Source organism: Calidris pugnax, unplaced genomic scaffold (assembly GCF_001431845.1).
Source record: "Calidris pugnax isolate Ruff unplaced genomic scaffold, ASM143184v1 scaffold38, whole genome shotgun sequence".
In the NCBI taxonomy this organism is placed as follows: domain Eukaryota; kingdom Metazoa; phylum Chordata; class Aves; order Charadriiformes; family Scolopacidae; genus Calidris; species Calidris pugnax.
Window position 1 is genome coordinate 19795304 of NW_015090995.1, and position 19214 is coordinate 19814517.

At 42.6% G+C, this 19214-nt stretch overlaps 1 protein-coding gene across 2 annotated transcripts in view; it reads right to left on the bottom strand.

The window, feature by feature from the left end:
* Positions 1-17450, bottom strand: part of STK26 (serine/threonine protein kinase 26) — a 34149-nt gene extending 16699 nt beyond the window's left edge. The window contains exons 1-3 of one of the 2 annotated variants that reach the window (XR_001413480.1): positions 17157-17450; positions 16919-17049; positions 2144-2374 (exon numbers count right to left, since the gene is read on the bottom strand). Coding sequence is in view for 1 of the 2 variants with exons in the window: in XM_014955250.1 (XP_014810736.1) it covers positions 2144-2374; positions 16919-16960 (273 nt within the window). In the remaining variant the exon portion in view is untranslated. The remainder of the gene's footprint in view (positions 1-2143; positions 2375-16918; positions 17050-17156) is intronic. The other variant, XM_014955250.1, reaches the window with a different exon arrangement.
* Positions 17451-19214: the final 1764 nt, after the last annotated feature.

Sequence of the window (19214 nt, forward strand, 5' to 3'; positions counted from 1 at the left end):
GTACCTATTTCTGTGTTTCCAAAAGATCTCTACTGTAGAGAAATTAAACCATGAACAATGTACTACATAGCTAAAAACTTCGGCTGTCAGCTGTTCTCAGAGTAATAGCTAATAAAAAGTTAAAAGCTATAGCAATTAAGTAAAAAAAAAACCCAAAGTAGACAGATGCAACTTTAAAATACCTATTATTACTAAAATGAAAAGGCAGTATAAAAGATTCTTTGCACATTTAAGAAAGTTAAAACACTCTTTCCCCTGAAGAATCTAAAGCTGAAAGATCTGGTATTAGTAATCAGGGATAAATCTAGCCCAAGAAAAGCTTAGAGCCAAGATACTACTTCAACAGTCATTTTATTCATTTATTTTTAATTACAGAACTAAAAGTATTCATTTATTTGTGGACATATTTATTTACTTGGGAAACAGCAAGCAGTAAAATTACCTATCATGCTAGTCTGGGATGACATTCCTGTGAACCACTTTTAGGGTTTTGTTTTTTTAAAAAGGAATTTCTTAAAGGAATGGAAAAGTAACCAAAATTCCACAAACACCTCTACACATAAATTTTCCTTCCCCCAAAATATGTGTGAAAAGTAAACAGAAGATCAGGATTAATCTTTCTGAAATTTTCCATTTACAATAGATATGGAAAGAACTCAAACAGTGGGGAAGAAGTACGGCAGCATTAACATGATCCTGTATTTGCCAGGATTTTTAAAAAGTAAAAAACCCAAAAAAACAACTAACCAGAAGTTGAAAGTTTTATATCACCGATAGGTATGTAAATATAGTTATTCTAAGAAAAGGGGCAGAAAGCAAAAGACTTGCATAACAAGGCCAAAGACAATCTACTGAGATGCACAGGTACTTATATAGATTTGCAATATCCTTTTTGTTTTCAGTATCTACTTTGCTGTAAATAATGAAAAGACTATTTTCTTACCCTATTCAATCCATGACCTAGAAGGCTTTTTCCACTCACCACCCCTCAAAAAGACATCCAAAGAGAACAAACAAAACCCCCACCAAATCAAGGTTTCATTTCCCCATTTACAGCTGCTGAAATCACTGTTTAATTCTGAAATTTAACATGCAAAAACGCTTTTACAAGATTTACCTTGACCTTTTTGTACTTCAGGGCAAACAACTGGGCTTTTACAACACAAAGGTAAAGTGATGGATACCCGGGAGGATAATATTTAGGATTTAGCTCATCACAAAAAATAAAGTACTGTAAAAAAAAGACTGATGATGCCTGGATCTGCAGTAGCATTTGTGCAGTGCTCCAGAGGCTGAATTCAGAGTTATCTTGAGAAGAACCAGCTTTTTCTAATATACTATGATGCGGGAAAGTAAATTCCAAACCAACAAAAACCCAAACACAAGCATACAAACCAAAACAAACAAACAAAACCCAACAAAAAACCCAAATACAAGCAAACAAAGCCACACAGACATTTAAAATAGCTCTAACTATGGTTAGCACTTCAGCTTTTATTAAATGGTTTGTTTTAAAAACCATCTAAAACATGTATGCACTGCAGATCACCCTAAGCAGTATTTAAGATGATTATATCTGGATAGTTTTGCAAGTTGAAAAGACTTACTCAACATTTTGGATTTCTGTAGGTTTTCATTTTTGTTTGTTTTTAAATTCTGCCTTAGATAACATTTCACACAGCAGTTACACAACCCTGCTGATGTCAGTTTTACTTTGTCTCGGGCCTACTATGCCGCATAATTACCAATACATCTCTACACTGTGTGGGTTTCTTTCGATATCAAAGAAAGGTTTTTGTTTCTACAGCTATGAAGGTATTTTTTTCTTCCCCAGAAAGGCCACAGAATTGTGCTAGAGACTGTGGAGGGAGGAGAGAATACCAAGGTTGGACCAACAGCAATGGCAACAGGAATCCTCTGTCAACTCTTTTCATTCTCTAGTCATTTTGTGCAGACTTCAGCCCCAAAGCACCAGCAGCAAAAGGAGCAAAACAAACTGAAAAGCTCTGTTCAAGGGAAACCAAAAGCCTACTAAACATGCCAACTCGACCTTTTTTAACTCTTCCTCAATTTTAGAGTTTTCTTCTAGCAACGTTCAACACAACTGGGTGTTAGCAAATCTTTGTGCAATACTATACCTTACCTTTAAGTATGATCCGTAGTATTTTGTTACGTAAGGACTATCACACTGGCTTAAAACAGTTATCTCTTGCTGTATATCTTCTATTTCATCTTCTGCTTCCTCAAGGTCTATGATTTTTATAGCAACCACTTGTTGTGTCCGATTATCAATTCCTTTAAAGACTTCACCAAAGGAGCCTTTCCCAATGCGTTCCAGTTTTGTGAATAGTTCTTCTGGGTCTGCTCTATGGTTCTAGAAAAAGGGAAAAAAATGAAAAGATACATGAGTTACTTAATATACTTCCCAGTTATTAGCCTTCATTACTTCTCAAGAAGCACTTCATCTAGATTTATCATCACTAGAAGGCTCGCATCAGATAAATTTATTTACTGCACGCTGACTTGTAATTCAGCTATTAGTTACAGAAGATACATTATATGCAATTATGTCAAAGGTAAATGAGCCTCAACAGGGAGAGAGTCAGGTACAAACCTCATTTCACTTCCCTACACAACAACCCTTTAAGATGAAAGAATAGAGCTGTTCTTAATATTAATCCTATCAGTGCAGTAACTCAGCAGACAGGGGAATGCAATTAGTGGCACAGAAGCACCACCACCACCACCATCACCTGGCAGAAAAGGCTGGGCTTTCTACCCACCCAAAAGCCCTGGGCAGAGAAAGCACCCAGGCAAGTCATTCAGCATTGGAGCTCCTTCTGAGAGGACACTGGCACAGTCTGAGATCCGGGGAGATGGGACATCTTCGGGGCAGCTAAAAGTGCTGACAGAGAATAGAGCAAAAGGGACCAGGAGATGTTGAAAGAAGGAATGAGAAGGCTGGAGCAGAGCACCAGGCAGCATGGCACTGCTGAGGACACCTGCCTTGGAATATCTCTTGATTAACTACTCTTATGATGAGCAGATTGATTACTATACAAATATTTTAGATGTCTCAGCTCCATTCAAACAGTCATGAGAGAGAACAAAAAGGAAGCAAATTCTCTTTTTCCCTTCAAGATAAAAGCAGGATATGTGGCTGCTTGGAGAACCTTAGGTATCCCCAAAACTACAGCAGTGACTTCTGAAAGATACAGATGACTTGCTCCAGAGTTTAAGAGCACAAAACTTCAGATCACACTAGGAAAGTTTACAGAAAAGTGTTTTTAAGAGGCAAGCCAGACGTGCTAAGAGAACAGCCCATGCTTTGCAGAACAACAGAATTAAACACATTTCTGCTGTCAGAACTGGACAACTGATTGCACAAATCAATCTTTGATCAAGAAACATCTGCCCGAAAAAGCCCTCTGACTCGATAGCAACATTTGAAAATATGAAATAGATGCTTTGTTTTAGATCTTTCTCACACTCCAAACCTCAGAACCAGCAAAAGAAGTGACAGTTTTGGCAAAAGCAGACATTCAACCCAAAGCACAGATTACGCTAGATCGCAAAACACTGAAGTATCAACATGAAATTCCAGAATACATCTTTACACTGATGTTCTTGCAAATGTATGCAAAAATCTTTACTGGGGAAAAAAAAATACATTACTATGTTAACCTAATCTAAAATGGACAGTCTTATTTCCTTACTGAGCCCTTATTGTCAATTCTTCTCCTCTACCAGAACCAGAATTTATTTCACAATATGGCGAGATGAATCAGGAGACAGATTTAGCCAAGAGTCAACCGTATGATTTGTCAGGTTTATTTTCAGCAGAATCAGTTCACTGTTCATATATACCATGCTGTCATTCGTGCTATCACAAGACGGAACGTGAAGCAGCATGGCAGATTCATGCTGATCTGTGGAGTTAGATTTTTAGATTTTGCAAATATACAAGACACACTGCTGTTCCCAAGCAGCACATTAAAGAAAGAAGAATGAGGAATTTCCCCTTTGTCCATAATGAGCTCGTTACTACTCTGCTCCATTAAAGATAAAACAAAAACAAAATTTAAAAAAAAAACCCACACCAGCTTCAGAGACATAATTAAGCAAAAAAAAAAAAAATTTGTATTTTCTTCTGTTGATAGATCCAGTGAAAGACTTACAAGATGAACAAATACATAATCAAAGCAAATGAGAAAAGAAACAGGATGAATACTATTTTCATCTGAAATCTGGGACAACTAATATTATTTTACTGGGAAAGAAAATCATCCTAGGCCCATAAAGCTTTTAGTTAGACAAAAAAATAATAAAATAAAAAACCCCCAAACAGCAAACCTTCAAACTGCCAAGACAGCCATATACTACTGCATCAGCTCCTGCCACTGTTAAGAATAAATTTTAAACATAACTTAGAAAAAAAAAAATCTAAATTTAAAATCTATTTTCAGATGTGTTTCAAAAAATTATTGTAGGGACAGGTGTTACAAAAGCAGCAGCAACTGCCACCCAGCCTTTCCCTGCTGCTAGTTAAGCTGCCAAATTGTCACTTAGCTAGCAATCTACTATGTTCCTAAACTACATTTGTTGCAATGAGGAATAATTAACAGATAGCTCTGCATTTAGAATAAACAAAGACACCCCCCCACCCCCAAAGAAACTGTAACAGAGTAAAGAGAGAGGATTGGCAAAACTTTTCTTTAACCCTAAAATACACATCTTCACAAAAACTACCTTCATTTAGAGAAACACTTGGAGCTTAATAGCTATTGCTGATTTGAGCTCAAACCTGTTAAACACTTCCAGGCAGATAAAAGAAAAGCAATTTAATCACAGACATAGTCAGCTAATCCAACCCATCATAAACGTTTGATGAACTCAAAGGGCAACACCTGGGCTTTGCTTGGGGAGAAACCTTAAGCAGAAAACTCCTCTGGGCTCCTCAGTGGAATTGCACACCACCCAATCCTATATACATCCTATATATACAGCCACTTCCTGGCCATCAAAACACCAGCCAGGCCTCCAAACTCTCTCCCCCAAGCTACAGCGGGTGAATCAGAGTTTTAAAGGCTATTTTAATGTCCAACAACTCCTAAAGCCATGACGTGAGAGTACAGGGAGAGATGGGGCACTGCAGAACTACCTGTACAGCCCTGGGAAGGAGAGGTGGGACACGGGAGCACAAGAGGAGAACAAACTGTGCAGGACCATGAGAGGGAAGAATCACATCTTTCTATTCTGAGAAAATCCTCTCACAGCGAGCAAAGTCAGCTTTACAACATCTGTTATTCACCAAAGCTGACAAGGGACTGTAGGACACCTCAGGGAAAGGGCAAATACTTCTAACATTGAGATAATGTCCTTTGGAAAGGCTTCAAACTTAGAACACTACATACCTTAAAATGGCCTTCGAACAAAGACCGCATTTTGAAACGGATTTGCTTTTACCTTTCTTAATTTCCTTGTCTTTTAGACTATTGCTCTACACGAATGTTTTTCTACAACTAATAAAAAAAATAAAACACCCAAAACTTTAAAAGACAACTTTTTAAACAAATATAATGCAGTAACGCCTATCTTCTTATCCTGACATAGAAAAGGATGGAGATATATTTTATGCAAATAAAAGTGTGTATACACACCCCCAATATATACCAGTAAGTTTTTACAGTACAACTGCCAGCTAAGCTTCTACTACAGTGAAAATTAAGATTTTTAACACTATGAACACTCCTGAGCAAAACAACCAGCTGTTATTCCCTGTTCTTTCAGAAGTCTTTCACTGAACAGGAAAAAGGTTTAGAAAGTTGCCCGCATGAATAATTGTTGGTCTCTTAAAAATAAATACTGGTTTCTATGGGGAGTCACGTCTGTTTGGCAGCAGATGGTAACAATACAATAGACAGCGTATGGACTCCATCATCACCTCTCCGAAGATAATACCTATTAAGTGGACAAATCAGGAAGATTTTCCTCCCCAAGCCCGTTTCTCCAGACAAAAGCAGCAATGAGTATGACAAGCAGAGGCACATTTGCTTGCCAACTCCAATCTGGGCAGCACGAGGAACAGCCCAGCACCAGCATGACAACACAAGCCCTCTGCAGAGCTTAGGAAGGCACCGTTTCACCAGCCCAGTGCTACTACAGAGTTAAGATCTCTCCTCCCCTCTTCTCCAGCCCTGTACTGTTACTGTCCGTGTTTATACACACATGACATGCACATACAGAGTCACCGGATCATAACTCCACTTGGAAGGGATCTCAGGAGGTCATTTAGTCCAGCTGCCTGCTCAGAAGCCCCAGCTAAAAAACACTACAGCATATTTGCACCAAGTATTCTGCCAGTATGGCTTACATTAGTATTTTCTTTTTATTCTGATAGACACAGCTCCTCAGCAACGCCCTGGCTGCATTCTGCTCCAAGACTGACTGGCTGACCCACCTTCCCCTTAACATACCTGTTCTTCAAAGTCTGCCTTCCTCCTCTGAAACGAAGTTAAAGCACACCCAATATCTAACTTTCAAGATTATACAGATATCTAATGACATACACCAAATTAGAAGAAACAGTATCTATGTTAGACTAATTCGGATCCGTCAGGGCAGGACAGATCTTTCACAGAAAGAGTCTTCTAAGAAGGTTCATTAATGAATAGCGTTAAAGGGTACAACCAAAGCTTCAAAGACTCTCAGACAGAGACTGAGCTAATGTCTTTATCTAACAAGATGAATACTAGAGTCCCTTTAAGTTTTAATTCTGTTCAGACCCCCCCGAAAAACGAAAGTAAGAGGAAGTAAGTATTGGTAAACCTGACAGGATACGACACTTCTTAGAGTAATGTCGTCATCAGCTGAGACATACTTCTTAGTTGAATTTCTTTCCATGCACTATTTCCATGTAGTTTCAGCTATATTATATATATACACATATTAATTACACATCATGCATATTCTTCATATAACAATAATATATTCACATATATTATATATATATTTCCATATTATACCTGCATAAGGAACATTTTACTTCTTTACAATAAAGCCACCAAAGGTAGGGATAGATCTTAATTCCTGGTGCTCCTCCCCACCTCACCCCACCAAGTTAATTTTAAAATCCTATTACAATTAAAGTTACTCACACAAACAGTGCCATAGGCATGTGTGTATATATATAAAAAAAATAAGTAGTTTGAAGTTAATGAAGGCACAGGTGCAGATCCATTATTACTTATAAAGAAGCAGAAAAAATGAACCTGCAGACATTCAAAAGAAGGGTGGAACCTGTAGACATCTTTTTCTTCGTCCTGTACCGTCACTGCTGCTTCTCAGTGACTTTCACATGTCACTACACTGATGCTACCATGCAGTCCTGTTCAAGACTCAAACATCAGAACAGTAGATACTTCATTATATTTACTGGAACTGTATGATACATTTTGAAGAGAAAAAGTATTTTTTAAAAAAATTTGATTTTCTAAAGTATCAAACTTTTACTTTATCAACCTTTTCTACACGGTAGGTAGCAAAAAGTAGATTTGAGATTTGCTGTCCTTAAATGGGACCTGACCTCTGTTACACTCTTTATGAAACATCTCCCGTATCTGACAAGGACAAGGCTCATTGCCATTTTTAGTGAGAATCTAGAGAACCTCAATATAAAGCAAAAGCAAAAATAAGCAAGCAAAAAACCCATGTGGCTTTGTTTTCATCAAGTCAGCCATAAGGCGAGACGCCTGAAAATTCATATGACTGTCAAAACTTTAAAATCAGCACACAAACCCACCCATTCTTACATTTTTAGGGAAAGAATCACCTTCATCTGCAAACCATCTCTGACCTGCGGCAGACAGAAGCTGTCAATCGCATGTTGTGCTGAAAATGGAAACCACTGAACTCATTTCCTCTATTCTTAGCTATTCTTTCACTTTGGTAACACGACATGAAGAGGCTTAGGAAACAGCACAAATAAGCAAAAAGAAAGAATAGCAACATCGCCCAAAGATTAGCTCTTTGACAAAGGCAATTAAAAAAAAAAAATTACACCAATTATTGATGAAGAGGATTCTGCACTGAGAGAAAACACAAAGAGAAATTTCTCCTGACAGTGAGCTTTTCTGTGACTGAGTAACCTTACATTTCAAATGGAGTCCCACTTCGCTTCTATTCTATCTGTCAATACCTTTTAACCACTCAGTATCTTCCAAAAAAAAAAAAAAAAAAAAAACCCCCAAAGCACTGCATACAGCTGCACATCCTTCAGTCTGCTCATAACTCCAAGGAGCAGGAGAGTCAGAGGGCTCAGGGAAGGAGAACAGCACAAACCACCTGGTGAGGTCTTTGACATGGTTTGAAAAAGATGTGACAGAACACCCTGTAGCCAGGAAGGATGGGCATCTTTAGATGGAGACAGATGTCAGTTCAAGAAAACAACAGGTTCTGGTATCCCAAAGTGTTCAAACTCTGCTCTGCATTTGTTAGAGTTCAACAGGCTGATCTTTTGAAACAAATTTATTCTCCTTTGTTGAACAGAGCAGGACAAGTGCCTGCTGAATGGCTGATTAACCCACCTCACTGAACTAGCTGCCCATACACCTGAATCAGGAGCCAGAAGATAAGAGCACTACTGCAATTTCTTGTTGCTGATGAACGTTTGTAACCTCGCCGTTTTATGAACTGCTTCGTAAAACCTAATCTGCAGAGAGATTACAAAAGCCACATCTAATAGGGATATGGAAAAATACCCATTTATGGGCTGCAGCCTCCTGTTAGCAGTATGCCTTTCCTTTCAGCAAGCAGCCTGCTTATCAGTACACAAACAATTTTTTTTTTTTTATTTTTTGCCACACCCATTTAAAGGAAAAACTACGTCAAAACTCTGCCAGCAATAAACTATATCATTACAGCATTTCGACCATCTTCCTAGTATTCTGAGGTTCAGTACCTACAGCTAAATGGCAACTGCTACATAAATGTAGGCTCTGAGAAGCTATTTTAGCATTTTTTTATCTGCAGGTTAGAACATGATACACAGATTTTCCTCTTGTAAGAAAGATTAAACTCGTACTAAAACCCAGACAGGACAAAACAAAATCCAGCTTTTTAACTTGCCAGTTCATCAACTGGAAAGCAGCAACAAGACCTCCACTTTAACACACACATAAGTACCTTTGTTAAATCTCTCTACTGAAGTAGTCATTACTTATTTTCAGTCTAAGCAAAATTAAAGCAAGGCAGAAAAACACTGGTTGAAAAAAGATGGCTCCAAAACACAATGTGGGTTAAAGAGCAGGCCACAAGTTTATTTACCACAGATAACTCTCCAGGCATAATCACTGCCTGCGATGAAGCTCAAGTGGGAACCCACGGTTAGAGGATATCACACCATTCCTTTAGCTTTGGTAAGGACTATTTTGAGAAAGGAAGGCAAACACACCAGTCTACTAGAATCCTAGATTTCTGTCCTCTCCCCAAGGCTAGACAACCACAAGCTTGAAAGCTATACTCTCCTCTGGAATACTGGCCCTTGATCACATCAATCATACTGGACCTGAGGCTACAAGAAGCACACAATGAAAAACCAGAAACGCAACTTCAAAATGAGGTACAAAGGAAGCAAGAAAACCTACCCTGCCAGAACCAACCTGCCTGCTTCAAAAAAAAAAAAAAAATCCCTTTTCAATTACTCTGCAGCTCATTCATAGCATGGCAAAGCATCTCATTACATAAAAGGCGAAGGGAAGGCGGGGGGGGGGAAGGAAGAGAAACACCCTGAAAAAAAATTCAGATTCTTCTTGCCAACTAGGCTGGAATAAAGCTGTGCAGGAATGTAAAAATGTTCTTGCTGTGACCAGTTGCCGGATGACACCTTCCTAGGTGTGAGATCAACAGCAAGACCATCTTGCTCCCCTCATAATACTATGTGTGTTTTTAATTGATTTACATCAGTAGAAATTCAATCTTTTTCGTTCTGTGTTTTACATTTAGGCACTTCACAACACTCATGGTCATTCCAAGCTGTACACTGTTTTTATTATTCTGCATTCAGCTCCCAACACAGAAGCCTGCATTGAAACATAACTTGACATCTAGCAAAGCATAGACACCCTCTGATCCCTTCCCAGTCAACATTATTCAAATATTCAGAATATAAAACAGTACCCAGTTGAAGGGAAAGCCTGCAGAAGATCTAGGAGCAAGGGAGAATCAGAAAAACAACCCACATTCTCCAGGACTGAACAGATGGTTCTTGACTTCTGGTTCATGAAAACACTGAAGCCACCCTGGGCTCTTCTTAGGCTCCCCCTTCCACAGCTCAAGTGCAAAACCTGCAGATAATTAACATTTCTCTTTCCTTGCTCTCCTTCACCAATGCACAGAGAATCCACACAGATCCAAGACAGATCACGCCACTGAGCTTTTCCAGATACGCTGCTTCAATCAAGACCACTGAAATACAGATTCTGGCAAGACACATTTGGCTTCACACTTTTAAGTCAACTATGCAGTTCTTCAAAGCTTTCTTCACAAAGAAGGATCTAAGCTGGAGCCACGCTCTTGCCCAAGCTGTGGATCCAATCAACATAGACTATCTCTGCAACACCACGTGCACAAGATATGAGGAGGAACGAGACACAGACCAGCCAGCTACTGTTACCTTGTCAATCCCTCTGTTAATAGTTCCTCTTTTTCCCAGATTTATTTGGCTAGCAATCCCCCTGGCAGAAGGGATTGCAGTGAGTATCACTGGACAGGCACCACTCCCATGAGATTTAAGCCTCTCCTTCAGGGCTAAGGAGTGTGCTCAGTGATCCTCATCTAATCAGCAGAACAGACTTGTTCTAGAAGAACTCATAGAAGTTTAAATTTAAAGAACAAATGACAGTTCTTAAAATAGAGTAAAAACTGGTACGGCACTGTTAGGAAGGAATTTGATTTTCAATTATTGTAAGTTAGAATGAAATAGCAGGATTTGGAACAGAGGTTCTTGACATGATCAATGCCTCATCAACTCAATTTCTGCAAAGACAACATACATTCAGCCACTAATTACAGCATGTCAGAAAATTGTCACAGAAAAATTTCAAAACCAACTTTGTACTGTTTGTCCTGAAGCTTATCCCCCCAAACCCATCCCTGAACCCTTCAAGTGCCTGTCAGTTACTAAACTCAGTTCCTAAGAATAAATGAAAGACAAAACAACAGTCTCTCATTCCAGAATTGGTGATTCTTTCTTAAAGCTGAAGGGAATCACCAAAGAGTAAACGAGTGGTACTTTTACTCTCAGATTTAAAACTAATCCTTTCACTTTTAGAGACAACTGAAAACAATGAAAACTGAGGATAACTCGCTTGCCTACCTTTACTAAGAGGTTTCAGAGGTCTCATATGACTAATACTGCTGCAGAGGCACATTCAGCCATAGGTACTCTTCAAAGTGTGCCACAAAGTTACTATATATAAAGAAACAATCCTCCCCTCAAAATAAGCATCTAAAGAATTTTGTTTTATTTTTTTAAACAACAAATTGCAATATATTACTGAGTTACTACTTTCTATATATTCTCCTTTTTGAGGAAAAGAAGAAAATAGAAAACTTTCACCAGGACTTCTGAAACATGACAGTAAGATGCTGGAGTTCAAAACGAGCCAGTGTGAATCCTTTCAATGTTAAATTGAAAAGAAAAAAGCCACTAAAAGTGACAATTATACATTTCTAAAAGGTAGAAGTCTGTTTTCAGATGTAATGTTTTTACCTTTTGGGGGAAATTATCTTCTGCCCAAAACTGAGAGTACAGAACAGCAGAGATATTAAGGTGAGACGAGCTGAGTTTATGTGCTCTGCAGCTTCAGCAGCTTTGCCTCTGAATTCCAGGTCAGTGCCATGCTCTGCAGCTTTGCCTCTGAATTCCAGGTCAGTGCACTTTAAGCGTGTATAAAACTGTAAAATCTGCACAAAAATTACTAGTGAAAGACTGATGTGGATTTTTTTCTTCTAAGCCTGATAAAAGCATCTGCTGAATTCCATCTGATTATACCTACACAGCTCCCATGTATCAAATGCTTTTCAGAGCTCACTCTATCCTCCTCCTTTGATAACAGTAAGACAGTACAAGTATTATTGAGCCCTACTTTTCTTTGTCATCAGAGTAACTTATCAGAATGCACGAGATGGAAGAACCAAGTTGAGCTAATAAAGGCTGAGCTGAGCTAGCAGACTACTATTGTGTATGATACAGCTTGTACATCAAGCACGATGAGGAAAGGAAGGACCGCAGTGTTGAATTCCACAAATATTTTGATGCATATCTGCTTCAAGTAGCAAAGAGGCACGTGTTCCACGGGTCTTAAAACACTATCTTCCTGCAGTCTGCCTGCACCGTGACTCAAAGTACAAATCAAGGAACTGGAGTTGGACAAGGTATTCATCACTAATAGCTTAATCATAAGAAATCCCGGTTTCCTCAGCACTGTGGAAGTCTCCTGGTGCTGTGCAAGCCCTAGACTTCCCAGTTTCCTGTAAGTAAATCTTGTCTCTAAATAAGAAAAGTTTAAAGCCTTTTCAAACTCACCATGTAACCATCTGTACACACCTCAGTTCCTAGAAGAGGAATGAGTTATCAGATCCTCAAATGGACCTTTCTTCAAAGGTTTATGTTCCTCTAATGTCCACCCTTGAAACATCGAAGCATTTGACAGAAACAGACTGCTTGCTCTTAACAGAAACCATGTTCTTCCAACCACGATGTGTAAGGTTTACTCCAAATCTGACACACTTCCAGACCAGCTTTAGGCTCCACAGAGCCCGTTTCTACAGGTGCACTGACTTAAGAGAAAACGTATATTTTTTTCTTGGAAAAAAGAAGACAACCACTTCCAAAATTAAATGCTACCTTTCCTTTAACCTTTCTGTATACCTCACCCAATAACTAGACTCTAGCTGATGTACCTCTGAGCGTCCTGCAGAGACTCTCCAGCAGCCAGGCCCTGGTTGTTTGGTGAGCAGTGCCCTACAGTCAGTCTGGTGACCAGCAGTGCAGGGAGCAAAGCTCACCTTGACATCCCAGTTTGCATTTAATCACGCAATCTTTCAATTGTGAATCAGAGCACACAGGCTTTTAGAGGAAGTTAGGCTCTTTATTGCAAGATAGCCTGGATGCCAATAAAAACAGATGGAGATCAGGTCTAAACAACCTTTCTGACTGCACTCAAGACTACTGCCATGCAGGATCAGGAGTTACCAATAAAGCCATGAGAAAGGAAACAAATAAAAAGAGAAATAAAGCCCCAAACCAGGTTCCAAAAACACGCATACGGACAAGAAGAAATGCAAATGAGAAGAATCAACATTTCCATCAGTTAACAAAGGAGTATTTTGCAGACTTAAGGTTTTGCACAACAAGTTAGACTAGGAAAAGGGAAAGTTTATACATAAAAACTACCAGCTAAAAAAGGTATTTATTACTTGAGTGATGCTCCATTGCTGAAGTTTACAGTCCAGTTTGGAAATTTAGCATGCTGACTGACAGATTTCCTCACTGTCCACTCTTTTCTGGTTAATTGTTACTCACCTTTAAGTTAACAGTTTCCAGCCTCTTTCATTTGCGAAGCAGTTTTGGAGTAGTGTATGAGATGCTGCCAATACTATAAGTATTGAAATGCATCATTCTGAAACGACTGACATACTTTAAACTCTCTGATCACTTGAAACAAACATAACCCTGCATAAACTCTGCATCCTGCCTGCTGGGCAGGAGAAAAGCAGTAGTGCAGGACTCCTATAAGGGCTCCAATACCTTCACTCCAGCTCTGTTTTCTGTGCTTTATTTTCAGTACAGGCCCTGGCTTGGTAAAAGACACAGGAAGGCTCTAACATCTCTCTTGCAAGCCACATCCAGAAACTCTGTGTGAGTTCAGCTGTATTCCCTGAAGACAGTGCCAGTGGACAAGTTTCTCACCATGAGATATCAAAGCATTCCAGACGAAGAACTAGTTTGAATATTTATACCCCATTAGAAAAAAGAACAAATTTACAGTGACATTACTGAATAAAAATTCCAACCTGACATTCAAACTCATTGCAAACTGTGCCTCTGTAACCCGGACACCTTAACTGTGCTCACATAGCTACATCAACCTTTCATTCTTCCTTCTAGTCTTGGATTCTGTATAAAGTGTCATAATTTGGAGTATCGTGCTCAACTTCCCCACAATCATTTCATACATTCAGCAAGGACTTTGATTTTATTGAATGGGCTTAGAAGTTTGGCAGCTAAGCAAGTTAACATCATACAATTGTATGGAGTACAGCCTTCCAGAGGACTGAGGGAAACAAATGTGTTTAGGAAGTTGCTTGCACAGGCAAAAATTGTTAGGTATAAAGTTTGGTTTTGTTAGGGACACAAGACAGGTTAACGAGAACACAACCACTACGTAAACAAATGGTTCTCTAACTACTCATAAGGGCAGCAGGTAATACTACCTCTGGGTCTTCCATTGTTGCCAGGGTACTGAAAGTCAGACTCCAAGTTCACTGAAATAACTCTTTGTGACTTTCTGTAATTTTCCATGTTTAGATTTTTTTTTTTTTTAAGGGAACCTGACTCTTCATAGGACGAAAGATCTTAAAACAGTCAAAAATGTTATACTTTGGTGATAAACGGTCAAAGTCGTTTTTTTGGAGTATGGTTAATACATAATACATTATTTCTGGATTTATGTTGATACTTTTTTTTTTTTTTGTATAACGAAATGGGAGGGAAAGTACAAATTACAATGAATCTGAAGACTTCAAACTTGTAACACATTCTCTGGCAAATTCAGTTTCCAACTGTTATATTCAATAAAATCCTTCCCTCAACACAGACCACACAACAAAGGGTTGACAGGACAGGCACTCTGCCACAGTGACAGTTTTAACTTAACCATTAGATCTTCTTCCATCACAGAAGAACCTGTTTATTCCGTCTTCAGTCGATCACCACGTGTTTACTTTAACACTGAGCAGAAGCAGGGACACTTTATCATCCTTGGATGATCCAGACTGAATAGTTCAGTCAGGTTAAAAAAAAAACCAAAATAAGCAACCCTTATACCTCAGACTACCACACTCTTCTAAAACAGCTTTGGTGGTTTGTTGCTTTGTTGTTGTTTTTGTTTTTTTTTTTAATCAAAAACCAAATTGTACTATGATCCTTCCAAAAGAAGAGTAAGCAGAATAGTTTTGCACCAAATTCTATTTCTTTGTATTCTAAGACTTTTAGGACTTGTGCAATAGTCATCACCAAAAAATTCCCATTTCCAATGGGAAAATATATTTTAGGTACATACAGCTACACAAAATTAATAGTTGAAAAAATCCTTTAAACCTACAGATATTTGTTAAGGGGTCTGGGTTAAACTAACAACTAGTGGAACTAAGTATGCTATTACATAAAGTTTATTGGTTTAACAACGCAATACAGGACTCTAAATAATTTCAAGGTCCTTTTGTGAGGACAAGGCAGCTAATGAAAAATAGGACAGCAATACACTAAGCAGCTATAAAAATAAGAAATTGACAGACTTGGGTTTTGAAATAGAAGTCTCCCAAATACAAACACACTAAAAAAAAGAAACAAAAACAACAGAAGCAGCTCAGGCTAAAGCCTCTAAATCTTTTATCACAAAATTTCTTTAGGATGTACCACAACGACAGTAACCCTGATACAGGAACTGAACAAGGAGGCTGTAAAAATGTAGTTTATGTCCTCTTATATCAACAAAAAGTCACTGGATGACCAAAATTTGACTGATTTCAGAAAGCCTGCAAATTATTCCAAATCAGAAAGGTAAACCAAACCTCAGTATTGTGTCTGGCCTAAATTAATATCTAAATGTTGTTTATGTATCAATTCTTCACTTTCTAAAAGTGATGAAGACACCCGACGAAGAGAAATTTTATCCTGTTCTGAAACCTCCTCAACTCTTTACTGTATAACCTTGCATATATAGGGATGTATCATAAAGGCTTCTACGTTATTTGACCTGAAAAAACCTCCACCATTATACAGGCACGACTATCCTAGAAGTTAAAAGAAAGCTCAAAACACTGACTGGGCTGCCAGTGCCTGACAAGCAACAATCACCACTGAAATGAGTTTGGCCCTCAGCTCCTTTAGATCTGATAAAGGTATTGGACTGTCCAGCGGAGTAAGGATGAAGAGTGAGAGATATTCCACCTTTCCTACGAATAATCGGTAACACAGGAGCTGGTTTTGTTTTCCAAGCAGGTACAACCCCAACATGGAGAAACGACACCAGGCCTCATCCCCAGCCAAGGAGAGGTTGCTGACAGTTGATGGCTTCCCCACAGCAGGCTGGCCCCATCGCTCCGGCACCACCGGTGCTCGTCTTCACCCCCCTGATATTAAGGGGAGCTGGCCTTTCCTACCCTTCCACCCATGGCAAGGTGCTGGGGGGGGGGGGGGAAGCAGCCCGGGGCAGCCCCGCACCCTGCCATTAACTTCATTTCGCCTTTTAATCAGTTAGAGAAGCTCTTACGTGCTTCCCTGGATGCGGCGCGGCCAAACCCGGAACAAAGGGGGAAGGGAGGGAGGGGATGGGGAAACCCTTGGCCTGCCAGGGGCCGGCTGCAGGTACGCGGCTCCCCCGCCCCGGGGCACGCCGAGGGAGCGGGGCCCCTCCAGGGCCTCCCGTTACCTCCGCCCCCCCCCCTCACCGCCAGGCAAGGGCTCGTCGGTTCTCTAGGCCGAGCCAGGCCTTCCCGCCGACCCCCGCCGCCCAGGCCGCTCCGCTTCCCCTACCCCGCACCCCCGGGGGCCGCAATACCGTCGCTTCCGGAGCCGGGGCCCAACCCGGGTCCCGTCGCCTCCATTTTGGGACCGGCGCAGCGCGGTGCTCACCTGCATGCCGGGCACTTGCACCGCCACCGGCGAGTGGGCCATGGCGGGCTGCGGCGGCCGGGCGCCGCCCGCTGCTCCCCTCTCTCGGCCTCCTTGCTCCTGGGCGGCGGCGGCGGTAGCGGCGGCGGGGCCTGGAAGGACAAAGCGGCGGGGAGGCGGCTTTAGCGCGGGCCGCGTTCCCTCCTTCCCTCCCCGCGGCCCGCCCTGCCCCGGCAGCCCCCGCCCGCCGCCGGCTCACCTCACGGCCGCGGGGGCTGGGGCCGAGCTGCGCGAAGGCGGGCGGTAAAGGAGGGAGAGGGGGGGTCCTTAGCGCCTCTCTGCCATGCCCGCTGGGCACCCAGCGGCGGCCCTGCCCATGTCCCCCCTCCTTCCCCGCTCCTGCTGCCGGCGCGGGGGCGGCTTGCTCGGGGCTCCCCGCGGGGGTGGCGGCTGTCGGGGCACGGCCGGGGCTGGGCTCAGAGCGCCATGTCGGGGCTCCGGCTGGGAGGCGGGCGGCTGACTGTGCGGCGGCGGCTTCTTCCGTCTCAGCTCCGGCCTGGCGGGGCGGAGCCGCCGCCACCACCACCGCCGCTACCGCCACACGGGCCGCGGCGTCAGCTGCCTCCGCCTCCTCGGGCCCACAGCGGGCAGGGAGGGAGGCGCGGCGGCCCCTCAGACCCCGCCGCCGCCCCTCAGCCTCCGCGGCCCCTCAGCGCCGGGACGGGCTCGGTGTCACACGGGCTAGAGGCCCTGCGTGCGGTGTCCCTGCGGGCTGTCCCCCTCAGGAGAGCTGTGGCAGGGCCCTGTCTCACCCCATTGGCTCTCACAGCACCTGTACCCCCGACACACGGCCTCAGCTCCTCCTACCCCCAAACACGCAGCCACCACCGCGGCTCGGCCTCCTGCATCTCAGAGGCACGTAGTCACAGGGAGCCAAGTGGCTGTTTGATAGAATGGTTAAGAGTTGGAAGGGACCTTAAAGATCATCACATTCCAACCCCCCTGCTCTGGGCAGGGACACCTCCCACCAGACCAGGTTGCTCCAAGCCCCATCCAGCCTGGCCTTGAACCCCTCCAGGGATGGGGCAGCCACAGCTTCTCTGGGCAACATCAAAAAACCCCAAAAGAAATCCAAACAAAACCCCCAAACCAGCCACAGAAGCATCCCAAACGGGCGTGTGACAGGGACAAATGCCCCACGGGTGATGCTGAGTCTGTGCCCCCATGCCGGCCGTGCCCGCTGGTCTCAGAGCTGGTGATGGTGACACCCCCAGGCCTGTCCTGCCATTCTCTGGTCATTAGTCACCTTGCAATGATCATGGAATCATAGAATGGTTAGAGTTGGAAGGGACCTTAAAGATCATCAAGTTTTCCAACCCCCCTGCCCTGGGCAGGGACACCTCCCATCAGACCAAGTTGTTCAAAGCCCCATCCAGCCTGGCCTTGAACCTCTCCAGGGATGGGGCAGCCACAGCTTCTTGGGGCAACCTGGGCCAGGGTCTCACCGGAAAGAATTTCTTTCTGGTATCCAATCTAAAATTCCAATTTAAAACCGTTCCCCCTTGTCCTGTCACTGCACTCCCTGACAAAGAGTCCCTCCCCAGCTCTCCTGGAGCTCCCTTCAGATATTGGAAGGGGCTCTAAGGTCTCCCCGGAGCCTTCTCTTCTCCAGGCTGAACAACCCCAGCTCTCTCAGTTGCTTTAGCCCACAAAAAAGGAGTGCCCACTCCTCTCGGGGCACTCCTGGCAGCCAGCCGTGTGGGCAAGTCCCATGCGGATATGGGGGTTCAGCTCCCTGTTTGGGGTGGTTGGAGGATTAACGGCCACCCCCCGGACCAGCTCCCCGCCTGCCCTGTCCCAGCTGCCATGGGACCCCCCAGACCCACGCTGCTGTCCCCCACTGCCACCTTCCTCCCCAGTGGGCTGCCCCACGCGATCTGCCAGGGCCTGGGGAGGAGGAAATAACAGTGTTTTCGGGTGACATTTTTCCCATTCAGCCATGAGTCACCTATTCATGTGTGTGATTCACATTCCTGTACATGAAAGTTTTGCCAGCTAAAGCTAAAAATGACATCTTTTATCACCACTGCTCTTCCCCTCACCCTTCTGAGCAAGGACGTAGAAACCACGTGGGCCCGCCACAAATATCCTCATGGGTATGCAGGGACTTCTCTCAAATTCACAGGTTTATGGGTCTAAAAGCCAGGAAAACATTAAGGTAAGCTGGAGATGTTGGATTGTTGGCCATATCGGAGCTGCCCTGTTCAGAGGGTGGGTCCCTTCGGAAAGGATGTGACGGAAGGCGGTCTCCCTCCCT